General features: G+C 35.2%; 1 protein-coding gene across 5 annotated transcripts in view; it reads right to left on the reverse strand.

The window, feature by feature from the left end:
* Gigyf2 (GRB10 interacting GYF protein 2) overlaps positions 1 to 17,520 on the reverse strand; it is a 127,325-nt gene that overhangs the window by 85,668 nt on the left and 24,137 nt on the right. For all 5 annotated transcript variants that reach the window (XM_076865488.1, XM_076865492.1, XM_076865491.1 and 2 more), the window contains 3 exons: positions 11,134 to 11,216; positions 1,871 to 2,000; positions 953 to 1,048 (listed from right to left, as the gene is read on the reverse strand). In XM_076865488.1, the coding sequence (XP_076721603.1) occupies positions 953 to 1,048; positions 1,871 to 2,000; positions 11,134 to 11,174 (267 nt within the window). In that variant the 5' untranslated portion in view covers positions 11,175 to 11,216. The remainder of the gene's footprint in view (positions 1 to 952; positions 1,049 to 1,870; positions 2,001 to 11,133; positions 11,217 to 17,520) is intronic.

Here is a 17,520-nt window from a genome sequence, read left to right on the forward strand (position 1 = left end):
AGGATATAAAAGAAGTTGTAGTATTTAGGTGCTAAGAAAAAAAGAATCACCAAAGAGGACTAATATATCTTTCTTAGATCTTAACACAATTCTAATAGAGAGCTGTTTTAATAAGCTGCTCCCTCTTGATACAATGGCTTCATCCATGAAAAACATGAGTTACAGAAAATATACCCAGGATTATCACAAAACATAATGATGAGAATGTTCTGCAATTAAGATAGCAGTGACAGTGACAGCTGTATAACTCAGAGATACACTAAAAGTAACTGGTTTGTATACTTTTAAAAGCATAAATTGTATGTATATCCCATTAAAGCTATTTTTTAAAAGTCATAATGATTTTTTATTTAAATTAGCACTCCAGCATTCCAACAAAATTCGTTTCTCCATTGTAATACAATCATCATAAGCTTCTTGAAATCACTCATTTATCTTTGCATAGGACACACAGGGCACTATGAATAGGGAAAATACAAAATTTGTTTCTTTCCAGCCCAGAAGTTTTTCTCTCTCACAATATTATGAAAAAAAGATGACAGAAGAGTTTTAGCTGCACTCTGTGATGAAGACCATTTTTCTTTAGTGGTAAAAACAATGCAATAGTGAGAATACAGGTTGGCAATGACTTATGGAAAACTATGCTTTTCTACAAAGATGAACTTCTCCTTACCTTTCAAAAAGCATCAATTCTTCTCTACTTATAATACATTATAAGGGATAGTTCTCATTATCCTTAAGGCCCAAGAAACATTTCTCACCTCTATATGATAGTCCACAGCTTCAAATGCAAAACTCAGGCAATTCAAAGGCATCCACATACCAAGAAATAGTAAGAAGGAAACAGACCAGAGAAGACTCGGGATAATCCTTGGGGCCAAAGTACTAGCTTCCCCGTTTCATAACTGAAAGGAACAAGCATTTGACATGAGACTCAGAGTTAGGCACAAACCTGTTCTTCTTCTGTAAAGGGTACCAGAGCCAAGGGTGGCAGGGGGTCTTCCTGTAGGATAGGCAGAAATTCTTTATCCAGAAGGTCTGAAGGTATCTACATGACAAACACATGACCATGAGATTAATGCTGTTCCTCCAACTGAAAGAAGATAAATCAAGAAAAAAACACTCTTCATCTATTATTATTATAAACTTAAAATTTATTCAGCCACAATAAACTTCTGTCAAGTTTGGCATTAACTCTCATATTCCAGAGCACAAAGTGGAGGAGTAAAAATCTCCACATTTAACTCAAGGCAGATGGTAAGGACAGTTTCATAAGCAACTTTATCTGTCCTTAGCAACATTAAAATTAAAGAATCTCCATCCATTAATGCAGGAAAAATAAAGCATACTGGAAAAACAGAATAGTATTTCTCTCAGTATTGTTATACGGTTTCAGTTTAATCATTTACAAGTGACAGAAATATAGTATTACATCTTAAGATTTTTCTCCACTAAAAACTATATTTAACTCAGACAGGGAAAAGGATAGAAAAGCTACCCCTCCTCTTGTTCCTGGCTTCTAACTGGAAAGGATAAGAGGTGTAATACAGATAAGGGAGAAATTCTTCATTTCTCAGCCATCAAACTGGGACAAAAATAGAGAAAAAAGGGAAGTTAAGAAGAAATTAGCTAGAGAAGGCATGGTGCTACTGCTATCTCTTGCTGTATGCTCCTATAAGGACACTGAAACATGATCTTCTCTAAAAAGAAGAGAATAGCCTCTGTTAACACTGTCCGTTTCAATGCAGGAAAAGGTAAGGTGGAGGAAAAAAATACAGGTCAATACATGGACAGAATAAATATTTTTCATATATCAATATATCACTACACAAGTCTCATTCACAATTTTAAATTCTTCCTACTTTCTTACCTTGTTGTCTTTAAGAAAAAGTGCTAACATTTCTTCTCTGCCATAGCGATAATCTGCTAATTTATACTTCGGCAATGCTGGAGAAAGAGGAGGGGATGTAATACTCCCACCACTGGATAGAGCTCGGAGCCTAGAATAGGAAAAACAAAATACAAAATGAAGTGGCAAATATTCTGGCACTGTGGAGTTTGTACTCTATATAATACACTGCAAGGAAATTCATTTTAGTTCCTGTGAAGAATAAAAATAAACCTTATTATCTTGAGGTACCAAAGATTTGACCTTGACTACAACTTGCTATCACAGCACAGAGAGAGCAATTCAATAAGAGGTAACTAACTAGGCAAACCCATGGCAATTCCCTAACTTAAAAGGTGTCACAATACATTCCTAAGAAGCCTGGGAGTTAGGAAGGGGATATTTTACCAAAATATAAAAAAGTGAGGTGCCACTTTCCCACTAGATTCATAAAATAAGTCTAGCAATACAGGTATTGGTAGGGATGTAAAACAATGGAAAGTCTCAAGCAGTGCTGAAGGAGATCACTGAAACAAGCAATCATTCATAATCATTAATTATTTAAAAGCTGTTAATAACAGCTAATTGTTAATAGTTAAAATGTTTAATAAAGCATGTGACATAACAGCAAAATACAAAGACTTACAATAAAGATAACTTTGTATAAAATGTATATATCACATATAGGATTATACTATTTACAGACATACAAAATATGGTAAAAGCACAGAAACAAACATGAAATTGACAAAAACAACATTCAAGATAAGGTTATATCTGCAAAGGGAAGGAAAGTATAAAAGGAGCTCTAATTGTATCTTTAATAGCCTATTTTATCAGCTTGGTGACAAGTACATGGAAGCTTGTTATAATTGAATATACCTGTGATATTTCATAATATATTTTAATAAAGGCAATTAGTGTATTTATTGCTAAAAATAAAAAATAAAAATGTGCTCCAAGCTGACACTGCCTCTAAGGAACAGAAATGGGGAAGAAAAAACCATTTTGATTTTTAATAATACTTTTATGAAAGAAAAACCTCAGCAAAAAAAAAATGGCAAAAGTCAGATCCTACTGCACCACTGTGTCAAAGAGCATGTGGGAAAACTAATATCAGAAGCAAAGTTCTATAAACGTGGTAGATGCCAAGGGGAAAAAGAACCAAAGTACTTTAAGTGGGTTTGCTAAAGAAGAAATCCAACAAAAGCAATAAAAGTCATACCCCAAATTGTTAAGCTCTATTCACAAAAGCAAAAGAAGGGAGCGATCTACTAAATTATAACATATTAGAAGCCCGTATGAAGGCCAGGTAAAAGCACAGTAAATATTTGCATAGTATTTAAAAGTGGCAAGAAAAAACATATGCGTACTAAACATAAAAATGTATTTCCACATAGAAAGTAGTACAAAAAAAGAGTGAGACTATAGGGTTTTTTCCAATGTTTCTATTTTCTCATTCTATCTTTTTTTAAAAACCTTGATACCACTTTGAAGTAAACCTTTGGATTATCACTTCTTCTTCTCATATTTTACAATCTCTTAAAAATAGGGACTTCTTTTAGAAGTCTGGTTTTCCTGATTTGACCCATGATATCCTCTGCATTTCATGTAAACTGGCAGCTGGGTATAGAGATTTAAAATGTGGGTTCTACTTTTTTTGGCAATATTTCATATGTAGTAGTTTATGATTACATTAGGAAACATACAGTGTCTGGTTGTTTTTATGATGCTAAGTCATTCAGAATCAATGCATGGATTCCTGACTTCACCAAGGTTGTTGCAAAGTGATTCTATTCTATAATTCCTTCTTTATTTGCTGGACTATTTTTGCAAAGAGAAACTTCCCTCTTACACTATTTGACCTAGTTACCCAATAGCATAGTTTATACATGGAAGGAAGGAAAATCCACCTTGAATGTTTCCTTTAAACTTTTTAGTTTTCAAAATAATGGCTTGGTTTACTAGTATCCTTCAACACTAACAAAATACTTTTTATTAAGCTGCAATTACTCTTAACAATGTCCAAATTGTCTCATCTTTGACCAGTGGGCAACTCTAATCTTATTCCTGGGTCCATCTGACATAATTCTATTAATCTGTAACAGTGTTTGCTCTGATATGCCAAAATCTTCTGACTTATCTTGTATTATCTTGCCTCAGAACTGGGATCATCCATTTCTTCAGAGCCAGGACTATCTCTAATTAATAAAAAGGCCACTATCTGGCTACTAGGAATGCTCATTAGTACTTGATTGGTCTTTGTTTCCTCTGAAATTATTTTTGGGCTTAGAGATTATTTAGTACAACCCCCATTAGACAGGTTGAACAACCAGTAAGAAAACAACATGACCCAAAGAGCCATCCAACCACTGCTGAAGAACCTTCCAGGAAACACCTCTCAACACAGCTCCATAAAGTTGGGCTATACCCTAAAAAAGTAAAAGTAGCATCCCCTGAAAACTGAAGCTGGGAATTTTATACATAATTTGCTCATTTGATCTTATTTTTAAGTTTCATAACCTCAAAATAACAGATAAGAAAAATGAAACTGAGGGGTTAAACTTCTAACACATAGTCACAGTCGGCAGAACAAAGATCAAGCCTAGGTTTTTATGGCAAATAGGGCATGATCTTTCTAATCGTGAGGTCTCTAAAAGTGTTTAAAATAGCCACAGTTTATTTACCAATTTTAAAATATACATATATTTTTTACTAGAAATTATTTTAAACTATTTTCCTTATACCAGGCTAACATGTTTCCCCACAACTTCTACCACTGAGGGCACATCTAAGCCCTCTTTCAAGTGAAAATCATTCCAGTCCTGGCAAAGTCGCCATGTCTCACTAGAGACTCCCCCTAGTGGCTTATCATCTCTAATTTCTTCAAATGCTCCTCACAGAAAGGTTTCAATTCCATTTACCACCCTCTCCTGCCAATGGATCCTGGATGCCCTTCCAATGTCCAGGACTGAACAATTCTTGTAAGTACCAGATCTACTGAGAGTAACGTGACTGATAAATCCTCCAGCTGCTGTGGAAAGACTGAGAAAGGTGACAATGAGTCAAATTAAGAGGGTCCCCTGTGTTAGAATAATGACTGTGTTCTGACTCAGTCATCATCAAGTTCTATTCCAAGTCCTCATTCATATACAAAATCTTAGAAAAGCCGAAATATATCTGGGTTACATCCTTCCCTAAAAACCCATCAGGAGTCTTCGTCTCCTCCACACAACCCCCTCATCCAGAAATCCAACACCTCCCTACATGTTTCCCATTTTAAACTCAGCTAATAGTGGTATTTAATGCAGCATGCCACTTCTAGCCATACACTCTTCATCTCTCCTCTTCATTCCAGAAGTATCCCTACTTCCTTACTTCCTTCAAAACCCACTGACAGCTGGCTTCTCTCCCTACTCCGCTGGTCTGCAAAGTTCATCAACATTGCCAAAAGTGAAGAAAACTGCCTGCCCTCAAGAACTTCACCTCCTTGTCTGAGAGATTTTAACACAGGAAGCCCTGTCCTACCAAAGGCAGTAACTGATAGGTAGCAGTGACAAGACTCCTAATACCCCCAATACCCCCATATTTGCCCCCATCTACACTTGCTAGTGCTATTCAAACTCCAAACTTCAGTTTTAAAAAGCAATGTGGAATGTCAATATAGATGATGTGTGAAGGATTGGGAGTCAAAAAGCTCTCCTGCATAAGTTCATGATTCTTTTAAGTCCAGCTCTGACCTCTCCTGCAGAGGCAGGCTTCATGTTGAACCATAGAGAGGCCATCAGGGTCAATAATGCCCAAACCTTACTCATCAGTTCTTTCATCCCAACCTCCATTCCCAGAGGCAGTTAAGAATTCCACCACCCAATCAGCACTAAATAAGAGTCTAGAATTCACCCTTTACTCTCCCCTCACAATCTACCATCTCTTATACCTCCTTATACGTCTTAACAAATCCTAAATCACTTGAGTCATATTTTTTTGTTGTTTGTTTTCTAAATTGAGAACTGAATCCAGAGATGCTAAACCACTGAACCATACTCCCAGCCCATTTTGTTATTTTATTTGGAGACAAGGTCTAGCTAAGTTAATCTACACTAAATTGCTGAAGCTGGCCTCGAACTTGCAATGCCTCTGCTTCAGTCTCCTGTATAACAGGTGCACACCACAGCATCTGGCTTCTTGATCCAATAACCTCATTCTAATTCATACTTTTATTTTTGTAACACCATCCTAAATTATATAATTAGTCTTATTCCATCCTCCACATTACAAGGGAATTTTATTTCAAAAGCAAATCTGGGGCTGGGATCTTAGCTCAGTGGTGAGAGTGCCTGCCTAGCATGTATAAAGCACTGGGTTTGATCCCCAGCACCACATTTTAAAAAAAAAAAAAAAAAAGCTAAATGAGCAAAATAAAGGTATTGTGTCCATCTACAACTAAAACTATTTTTTTAAAAAAAAAGGCAAATCTAAATAAAACTCTCCAATTCTTTATTGGCATACAATAATCAAACAAAACATTGAGATTCTTAGAAGGGTCACCTCCAAGCTCATTTCACTCACATTTCATGTTACAGTAAAAGCAAATATCATGGAGTTCCTTTTAAATCTACACTTTCTTGCCACGTTGTCTTTAAACACGCCCTTTCTGCTGTCAAGAATATTTTTCCTGAACTTTTTCACCAATGGAGGAGAGAAGGATTCTAGGGAGAAGATAAGCTACGTGGAAAGAACAGAAGAAAAGAAAGGCAGGATAAAGAGAGGCAGAATAAAGAGAGGGAGTTGAGAGTAGTAGGAGAAAAGGGCAAGAAGCTGAGATCTGGGCTGGGGATGTGGCTCAAGCGGTAGCGCGCTTGCCTGGCATGTGTGCAGCCTGGGTTCGATCCTCAGCACCACATACAAACAAATATGCTGTGTCCACCGAAAACTAAAAAATAAATATTAAAAAATTCTCTCTCTCTCTCTTAAAAAAAAAAAAGAAGCTGAGATCTAGACACAAACACAAAATACAGCAGGTACTTGATAGAGTGTTTTCTATATAAATCCTAGTATTCTCTTCTAAAGTATACCTTTAGATAATATCTAATTTACTACCCTAGTTTACTACTTCTTATACCCTTCTGAAACCTGGGAATATTAACACATTCCATCCTCTAGAATTTCTCCCAATTTTTCACAATTACACAAAGATTCTGAATAGTAAGCTAGCTAGCCATCTCAGGTTTGTATTCTCCCTCAAAAAATAAGAATAAATAAAACCTAAATACTTTCATTCAACAAACATTACCTACATCTGGTACACTAAGCTAAATAATGGGCTTAACAAAATTCAGAAACACAGGTCTCTCTTAATAGAATTACTTCTTTTTGAAGCAAAAACGTATAGAAAAAGATCAGCCACAAAATGGTTAAATTTTTTTTTTTTTTAAATATAAACAAAGTATTCTGGAGCAGAAAAGTACCTCCCTCTATTGCAAGGTCAAGACCTGGGAAGACATCCTTAAGACCAATGGAGAGATGAGACAAAAAAAGAAATTCCCTTGGCTCCTCCCCCATTAAGCCAGGTCTATAATTTCACTCCCTACAATAAAATTATTATCTAAATTTATCTGAGTAGATTTTTTGATCTTCACAAAATTCTGTAAAACCCAAATAAATCAAGTAAAGTTGTATTTGTTTTATAAATATCTCAAAAGTATACATTTGCAAAGAAAAAATTAATAAGATTCGAATCAATATGTTAGCAAAGGCTCTTTGGGTGGTAGGATGAAGGGCAACTTAAATCTTTTCCTTTTCTTTCTGTAGTATTGTTTCCTCCAGGTTTTCTGAAATGGGTCTTTTTGTTTTGTTATAGGGACCAACAAAAAAATTCCCAAAGACCTAAATCAAAGGGATTTAGCATCAAAAAGTTATCAAGATAGTACAAAGTGTTTTGTCAAGGGTGAAGTAAACACACAGGAAATGGGAATTAAATTAATCAACCTGCCCATATATCATTCAAAAACCTTAAAAATGAAACTTGTTGATTTAATAATGCCACTTTCAAGGAATTAATCCAAAAAATGATTAGCAATCCAAACAAAACCATTCAAGAAAAAATGTATGTACATATATATCATTTACAATAGAAAAACATTTAAAACAACTTTACTTTCCAATAATTTATGCATTCATTTAACAAAAGTTTATTTAGTGCCCAACTATGTGCCAGGCACTGGCGATACAGCAAAGAACAAGCTATACAAAAATCCAGACCAAGTACTTGCCCTCAATGGAGCTCACAGTCTAGTGAGGGTTGAAAATAAGTGCATAAAATATCTGGCATGTTACACTTTGATACAGACCATGAAGAAGCCAGAGAGAAAGGAAGTGGGATGGTGAGTTGTAGAGATGGGTCAGGAAACGTCTAAGGTAGCAGCATTTGTTGAAAGGCTTTGATTCCTGTTTTATACCTAGAAATGAGCAACTTCTCCATTAAATTTATCACACCCTTTTAAACTGATTGATTCTGATACATCTCTTTACTTCAAATATAATCTGAGACCTAACGAATTCTGTCTTGGTCCAAGTCTCTCTAAGTCTTCAGAGTGTGATCCATCCCCACCACAGATGTTCTCTCATCTTCACAACTGCCCCCCAAGTATGAATAAATCTCTTCATTTTGTGCATGTATTATTAAACATTATATTTTACATTATTCATTAAAAGATGATGACCTTAGTAATGAGATCATCACTAAATGGTTCTGTATGGTTCAGTTACACTGAATCAATGTAATAACTAACCCTTTATTCTTGAGTACTTTGAAAATAGTTCCTTACCTCATGTTTCATAATGAACATGTTACTTGCAGAAAAATATGGCAGCAGTCTCTAGTTACACTGCAGCTTTCTAGCTCACAGCTACTTGAGTTATTTAAGGGATTCATTTATTTCCTTTGCCAAAAGTAATCTTGATAGATGGTACAAATAAAGAATACCTACTCAGACCTCCATTCCTCAGTTCCTGGGCATTTAGGTGACTCAGTGAAGGGTCCTAAATTCTAATGCTTATCGGGTAACAGAGGTAACAATTAAATAAAGCTACTGCTTAAGGATTTAAGAACTGGCAAATGCTCTCTGCTAAAGCTCACTCAATTCAAAATTTTTTTAAAAACACAAACAAAATTCAAAATACCAATGAAAAGGAAGATGTGTAAGATGCTACTGACAGACTTGGTCAATGACACACTAAAATGACTATTTGGGAACATATGGCGAAGGGCATGAGCGAGCAAATTTTTCTTTTTTTTTTTTTTTGCCCCCCAACCCTGAATGTTTTTCTATAACAGGCCAGAAAGAAAATTAAGCTCTGCAAATCAGTTGGCTTCTGATATAACTATTCAACCCTGCCCAAGTAGCATAACAGTAGTCAGATAATATGGAAACAAATGGGTACAGCTGTCCTCCAATAAACTTTTATTTACAAAAACTTTATTTACAGTCCCACAGGTCACAGTTTGCCAACCCTCATTTTAAGACACTAAGCTAAATATGAAGTAACTCTACATCATCACCAGTTTTGTTCCTCCTTTGTTTCAGTTAAATTTCTAGTGTTACTCTCTTGTTACCTATTAACAGTGATTTTTTTTAAACTTTCTTAAACTACCTAATGATTTTAATCATGTTTTTACAAAGAAAAAGATATGAGGGTATATAAATACAAAAGAAGCAATTACAAATTCTAAATAATGACAGAAGAGCTACACACAAAATGGTTTACAAACTGAACTATATAAATTTAAATTCAGTTGGTAAAAGAAGTTAATGAATTATCAATAAAGATTTAGCTATAAGAATGTTCATTAAAAATACTTTTAGGATATTGAAAAACTGAGAATAGTTGTATATGCTACATATGGAGGACTAGTTAAATAAATAATAGTACATCCATACAATGCAACTATTTAATAGAAAATATTTATTGATAAAAAAGATGCTTTGGAATTACTGATTTTTTAAAAGGTTACAAAATTTAATGCACAGCATGATCCCATTTTTGTAAAAATAAATGTATACATATACAAATAAGATACATAAAACCACCTGGAAAAATACACCAAGATATTTTACAGTGGTTACCATGTATGGTAAAATTATAGTGATTATACCTTCTTCTGAATTACTTATAATTTCTAATTTTTCTAGAAACATGACCTAGTAATAAGAAAATTAGTTTTAAAATATAAAATGATAACTGAAAACAGGTACAGTATTAAGTCAACATATTCAAAATAAACTCTCAAAGTATAGGAGTTCCATCAGTTCTTAGGACTTCAAATAGTGATTTCTCCTCTGTCTCCAAATGCTAGCTATAAAGGTTAAGAAAATCTAGGAATCACATATAAAAAGAAATGCATATAACAGGGCAAGTCCTCCAATAAGGAGCTACTACAAGTTGTCTGCGTTACTTATCAAACCACCAGCACCTGAACAATAAAGGATGTTTAAGACACTACTCCAATTTATCTATACTTTAGACACTGCCTCTGACATTACCAAAAGGGTAATGTTCGAGGTATAAATGAAAAAAGTAACTATCATTATTCACGCCACTGAAGAGAGGATCTTCAAGCACCAACTTTTGGGGAAAAGGAAGAGGGGGGGGGAAGTCACACTACAATGTGATGGATCTCAAAATTCCATGAGAATTCCATATTCGGAGTCCAAACACATCTGTAAGAGACTCAAAGGTCAATTAATTGTTATTGTGGAAAATGCTAACTCAATCCTAGATGGGCTACTGCTAACAACCAGTATAATTCTGGACCACCTGCCTAGCCCATCGATAAAATAAAATTCAAACAATATTTCCATACAAAATAATTTTTCAAATGCATCTATGAATAGCAATCACAACACTATAGCAGAAAACATACACATTAAAATATTACAATTATATAAAATTTAATATGTACCAAAAAAATGTACCTAGACAAGGGCTCAAACAAAACAAACAATTTTCTAGGGTGATAGAGCTGTAGAGTTTGAATTTCATTCCCCATTACATAGCCAGACCAAGAAAAACATTCCAATGAAATATAAAATGCAGTCATTTACCAAATATAATTTATTACTAGTTTTCAACTAGGCACACGAAGCAAAGTTTCAAAAACGTCTACATGTACACAGCACCCAGTAACTGATCAAATACCTTTCTAGTCATCCAATATCAAACAGGATGAGACTTTGAAAACTCACCATTCAGGCCCAAAGTTCAGTGTCTGCGTCTCCGCTGCCATTCTTCTCCGTATTTTTACAAAGAGTTTTATATGGGGAGAAACCTGTTAAAGAGAAGAATAGCTGCACAAATTAGTCAAGATTAAATGCAGAATACCAGGTCAGAAAGCACAGCTACGAGTGCTTTGCTTATGTTCCTCTCAAAACAGAATAACAAGAATTACATTTTTTAATTCCTATTTATAACAGTAAAGCAGGCAAAATGAAATGAATAAATCCACCCACAGCATAAGACTAAACTTCCAAAACAGGTAGAAGCAGACTATGCAGGGAAATTGGGACAAATTAAAGGATACTCTCCTTTAGTTTCTATTAGTTCCTTGAGAAGGGCCCCCCCCATCGCCATAAGGGACAATAAAGATTACTAAACTAAAAAAAAAAAAAAAAAAAAAATTACTAAACTAACTAAGAAGCCTCCTCACCTATCCCACAGCCATCTGCCATACCTTTTCCCCACTATCTACTCAGCACTTTATACCCCAGTGATGCTTTAAAAAAATCACCTTGTGGGAGCTGGGATTGTAGCTCAGTGGTTGAGTCACTGAGTTTGATCCTCAGCACCACATAAAAATAAATAAAATAAAATGTTGTTTCTATCTACAACTAAAAAAAATTTTTTTTAAATCATGTTGAGGGGCAGGGTCTGTGATTCAGTGGCAGAGCACTTGCCTAGCACATGTGAGGCACTGGGTTTGATCCTTAGCGTATACAAAAATAAGCACATAAAATAAAAGCATGTTGTCCATCTACAACTACAAAAAAAATTTTTTTTAAATCACCTTGGTTCATCAAGTTAAAATAAGCTAATGAATTTCATGAGTAACAATTCAAAAGCAACTGTAAACCAGGCATGGTGGCATGCATCTGTATTTCCAGCTTCTCAGGAGACTGAAGCAAGGAGATCAGGATTTCAAGGCCTTGAATTTAGCAATTTAGCAAGACCCTGCCCAGGCAAGAAGGGATCCCACAATTTTAAGAGATTAGATCTTAGAAAATGGAAAATGTATAAAAAACTGTAAATATGTTATGCACAGTGGCACATTCCTATAATCTTAGTAACTCAGGAGGCTGAAGCAGGAGGATAAAAGTTCAAAGCCAGCCTCAGCAATTTAGTGAAGCCCTAAGCAACTTAGCAAGACTCTGTCTCAGATAAAAATAAATATATAAACAGGGCTGGGGATGTGGCTCAATGGTTAAGCACCCCTGGATTCAATCCCTGGGTACCAAAAAAAAAAGTAAATAGACCATAAAAAATAACATCAAAAATGGAAAATGCAGTAAAAAAATTACACATTTTCTTTTACATTTTAACTTCACTGAAGTTAGAATGCATTTTAACTAGAAGTTATGTTATAACTGCCATTAGTTGTATGGCAGTTGTGCCAGTTGTCTGCAAACAAGCTTATTTTTAGTTTCAACTGCTGCTTAAAGTCTTCAAAATGTTTACAAGATGATTCTGAAATGAAATAAAACTTACTGTCTATTACAAAGGCAATAAAACAGCAATGGGATACAGTGAAGTAACTATTCATAATTAGATGAATAATTCCAAGTGCTCTATAGGACATTAAAAAGAAAACAAAACACAGCTGCTCATAGACAACACTGTGCAAACCACATGGTCACGTGCAAAAGCCCTGAAGCATTTTAAAGGGTTAAAAATTTACCATGAACAGTGGTAAGCACCTGTAGTCCCACCTCTTAGGAGGCTGAACCAGGAGGATAGCCTGACCCTAAGAATTAGGGGCCAGCCTGGGCAACATAATGAAATACCAATCTCTTAAAAACAAAACAAACAAACAAATAAGTAAGTTAAGATTGAAATCACTGGGCTGGAGATATAGCTCAGTTTGCTGAGCATTTGCCTCACATGTACAAGGCCATGGGTTCAATCCCCATCAAATATATACACACACACACACACACACAAAAAAAAAAAAAAAAAAAAAAAAACTAAAGCACTTAAAATGCTTTTAAAAGATCACAAACATCAAACCACTAAATTTAAAATTGATAAGAAAATACTGGAGCACTCCCTTAAGAACTGCTGCGTTGTCAAACTCTGAAAGATATGTTACTACATGTTACTACGCTGGTGGGGAAAGGAAAAGAATGGAGGGAGACTTCCATAATGACTAGCTGAAAAGTGATTTGTAAGAGTCAGACTTTATGAAAACCTTAGGACCATTAACCAATTTATTTCACTTTGCTATTATTATATAGGAACAAGTGATATATAATAAAAACCTACATTCATTTTCTAAATAAATCTAACAACTCTTCAAAAATGCAAAACAAAAATCAAAAAAATGAAAAAATTTAGCAATTAAAAAAGGTCTGTTAAGAGTTTACTTGACAGTATAATTTCTAAGAAATGCATAAAACCAACAGCTTCAAAACTGTTTCAACTGAAATTACGGCACATCTCAAATGAAATAATGCAGTAAAATATCCACTGTTCAAACAAGTATCCTGGGGCTGATGTTGTGGCTCAGTAGCAGAGCGCTTGCCTAGCATATGTAAGGCACTGTTTTCAATCCTCAGCACCACATACAAATAAATGAATAAAATGAAGATACATCAATATCTTAAAAAAAAAAAAATTAAAGCATCCTGCTTACCAAACTAATGACCTACTTAACCATAAATCAGCTCAAACTCCTAAATTCAGTATGATTTTTATATAAACCTCCTTAGCCACTAATCCTCAGCACCACATACAAATAAATGAATAAAATGAAGATACATCAATATCTTAAAAAAAAAAAAATTTAAAGCATCCTGCTTACCAAACTAATGACCTACTTAACCATAAATCAGCTCAAACTCCTAAATTCAGTATGATTTTTATATAAACCTCCTTAGCCACTAAATAGTGCTGTAGAGACTGTATCAACTTTAAAATTTTTTTATAATGCAAAATACCTTGAAAAAACATTTTTTCCCACCATTTTAAACCTAGCCAAAGGTTTTAAACTCAAATACCCAAGAGACTTCTTCTAGATCACTGGAAAATGGTTCTGAATTTAAAAACCTAGTCAAGGTGTGAACCAGACTGAAATTTATGAAGTGATTAGATTCTGATAAAAAGTCAATATGGGGGCTGGGGTTGTGGGGTTGTGGCTCAATAGCAGAGTGCTTGCCTAGCACATATGAGGCACTGGGATCAATTCTCAGCACTACATAAAAAAATTAAGATATCATGTTCATCTACAACAACAAATATTTTTTTAAAAACTCAATGTTATTTGTGAAAATATTAAAATAATGCTTTATGATTTTTTTCCTTTTTAACTCACTACAAGGCCACCACATATGGTCACATTTTGCATAAGTATAAAACTCTGGGGCTGCCATTAACACAAACAATACAAATGAGCCCCTAGAATTGTGTAGTGCACAACTGCCCAACTGCAGGTAACAGTCTTGGACTACAAAAAAAGCCCTGAATTCAGGCAACAGGTAAGAAACAATGAGCAAGGAAATCCTGTTCCAGTTCACTCTACTATCCAGCCTATAAATCAAATCTTTAGGTACTGTAAAACTACCACAATACACATTAAAAACTCAGAAGTTTTTTTAAATGCCTTAAGCTAGGAAGCCAACTACCATTTACAACATTTTCCTAAGAAAATTATTTCCTAGTGTAAATTTCTAAAGAACTCTTAAGAACTTAATAATAAGCCAAGTGATTTAATTATCAAAGATCAACACTGCCCTGAATAGTGCTCTGTTCATTTTCCTTTATAAATTAAAGCAGAAAACCTAAGAGGTATGACTATTGAAGACATTTAACTTAAGCACTTAGTACCATACTCTGAGCTCCAGAATTGTTCCTTCCCAAATAATTTAAATAAAACCAGAATTAATGGATTTAAATCTCACACAATGCCTCTCAATTATTAATTAGGTTGGAATGGAAACTGCACCTTATTTCTAAACACTCTTCTAAAGTAAAAAAACAAAACAAAAAAAAAAGGAAACATAGTCTTTTTAGGGATGTTAGAAAAGACTTCACCACCTCTCCGAATGTTTTCAGTTCAAACTCCTAAAAGCCTTGTGGTTTTCAGCTCTGGATTTACGGAACTATTCAGGATTGTGAGCCAGAATTCTGATGCTCCACCACATTATTCTACTTCTTCAGACTGCAATCTCAAGAAATTACTTCCTCCTTTTTCTTTCATGACTAGCACTAACCTTTCTATTACATCATCATTCCCAAATTTCCTCTTTTCTTCTTTTCTTCATGTTCCTCAGAGTACTCATGGTTATTTTAACTATAAACTCTGTTCAGATTCTACCTTGAACTTTTCTGATCTATAGCGGTGCTCCCTATTAACCTTGTGGATAGAACTCTGCCCACAAAATTGTGGAGTGGTAAAGAGGGCATAGGGAGTAGAAAGGTCATTATAACAAAAGCAATGAAAATTCTCCCATGAATTTCAAAATGGCCCATTGACAGGGGAGGATCCCCACTCCTGTCCTAAATTTCAAATTTTTATTTTGTTCTATGATATCACCAACTGATAAAGGTGGTGATGGGTATTTGGGGGTACAAAAAAAGTCATATGGAATCTCAAAAGAAGTACCCCAAAACCCTTGGAATGCAGGAAACGCCCATGAACTTTTGAATGCAAAACAAGCATGTAATCTCAGCTACTCAGGAGGCTGAGCCAGGAAGATCTCAAGCTGGAGGCCAGCTTGGGCAATTTAGCAAGACCTCCTTTCAAAATAAAAAGGAGGGCTGGTGTTGTGGCTCAGAGGCAGAGCATTTGCCTAGGATTCTCAGTACCACATATAAGTAAATAAATAAAATAAAGGTCCATCAACAACTAAAAAATAAAAATAAAAATTTAAAAATGCTCTGAATAAAATTAGATTTCAAAATAAAAAAGACTGAGGTATATATCTCAGTAGCATTCCTAAGTTCAATACCCACTCCCGCAAAAAAATAAAAAAGAAAAACATGCATGTGAGCAACCCGGCCCATGTCCTTAGCTTGAGAGGTTGCTTCACTCACGCCATTGCCTGCAAAAAGTAACATGAGAGCAAAACCAGGGAAACTTATGCAAAATTGTATAACTCTGCCCTAACTTCACCTCTAGTCCCACCCCTAACAACTGTCCCTCTATAAATATTAATACACCACACCAAGGCACCGCTGTCTCTGCCTCTGAAGATGGCCCACAATATTCTTTGAATGTATAGTCCTTGCTTTATCCCAAAGCTTCTCATTCTCAAGATGGCCAGCATTCTCCCTTGAATGATATTTCTTACTTTACTCTAAAAGACACCTCTCCCTTGAGATAGCACCCATTCTCTCATGAATATATGTCTAGCTAAATAAATCTGTGTCTGACTAGCACATGCTGAAATTCTTTTCCATTATATCCCCTGATCCTGAGGTAGGATCCCCTTTTCTGGGAATTCCTCTACTGACACCGCTGTTTTCAGTTTATTTGTCAGTCAGGCTTCAAATGAAAATCCCTCCTTTATTTAGCCCTCATATCCAGTCATTCTGCCACGAATTTGGCTAACTCATAGATTTTTCTTGCATTCTTATTTTGTTATAGTCCAAACCCTTTTAACTCATGTCTGAATTATTACAATAAAATTTCTAATTTGCTTCTTAGACTAAGCCTCAAGGTCAATTTCCCTAAAACACCACCACGGTCACAACACACATTTCCCTTTATTTATTTTTTTAATACTTTTCTTTTCCTAGTTATAGTTGGACAATACCTTTATTTTATTTATTTATTTTTATTTTGTGCTGAGGATAGAACCCAGCGCCTCGCATGTGCTAGATGAGCGCTCTACCACTGAGCCACAACCCCAGCCCAACTTCCCTTTATTTTTTACTTATTTATTGAGGTGGGGTGGGGGAAAACCAGGGACTGAACCCAAGGGTGCTTAACCACCAAGCCACATCGTCAGCCCTTTTTATGTTTTGAGACAGGGTCTCTCTAAGTTACTGAGGCTGGCTTTGAACTTGGAATCTTCCCACCTCAGCCTCTCGGCTGCTGAGATTACAGGTGTGTGCTACCATACCTGGCTTCACAGTGTTTTTTAAACACCTAAGGTAGAGTTGGATGTGGTGAGATTCTGACTCAAAATTAAAAATTAAAAGGGCTGGGGATATGGCCAGTTGTAAAACCTCCTGGGTTCAATACCCAATACCAAAAAATATACACATACATACAACATATGATCAAAACTCCTAGTATTTCAGGTTCCTATTATCTGATGACTCTAGCCCACCCAACTCAATCCATTACTATTTAACCACTCATCTAAAAGTCAGAAAAGAACTTCCTATTATCCACTGCATTTAACTTGCTGTTTAGT

Source organism: Callospermophilus lateralis, chromosome 9 (genome assembly GCF_048772815.1).
Source record: "Callospermophilus lateralis isolate mCalLat2 chromosome 9, mCalLat2.hap1, whole genome shotgun sequence".
Taxonomy (NCBI): domain Eukaryota; kingdom Metazoa; phylum Chordata; class Mammalia; order Rodentia; family Sciuridae; genus Callospermophilus; species Callospermophilus lateralis.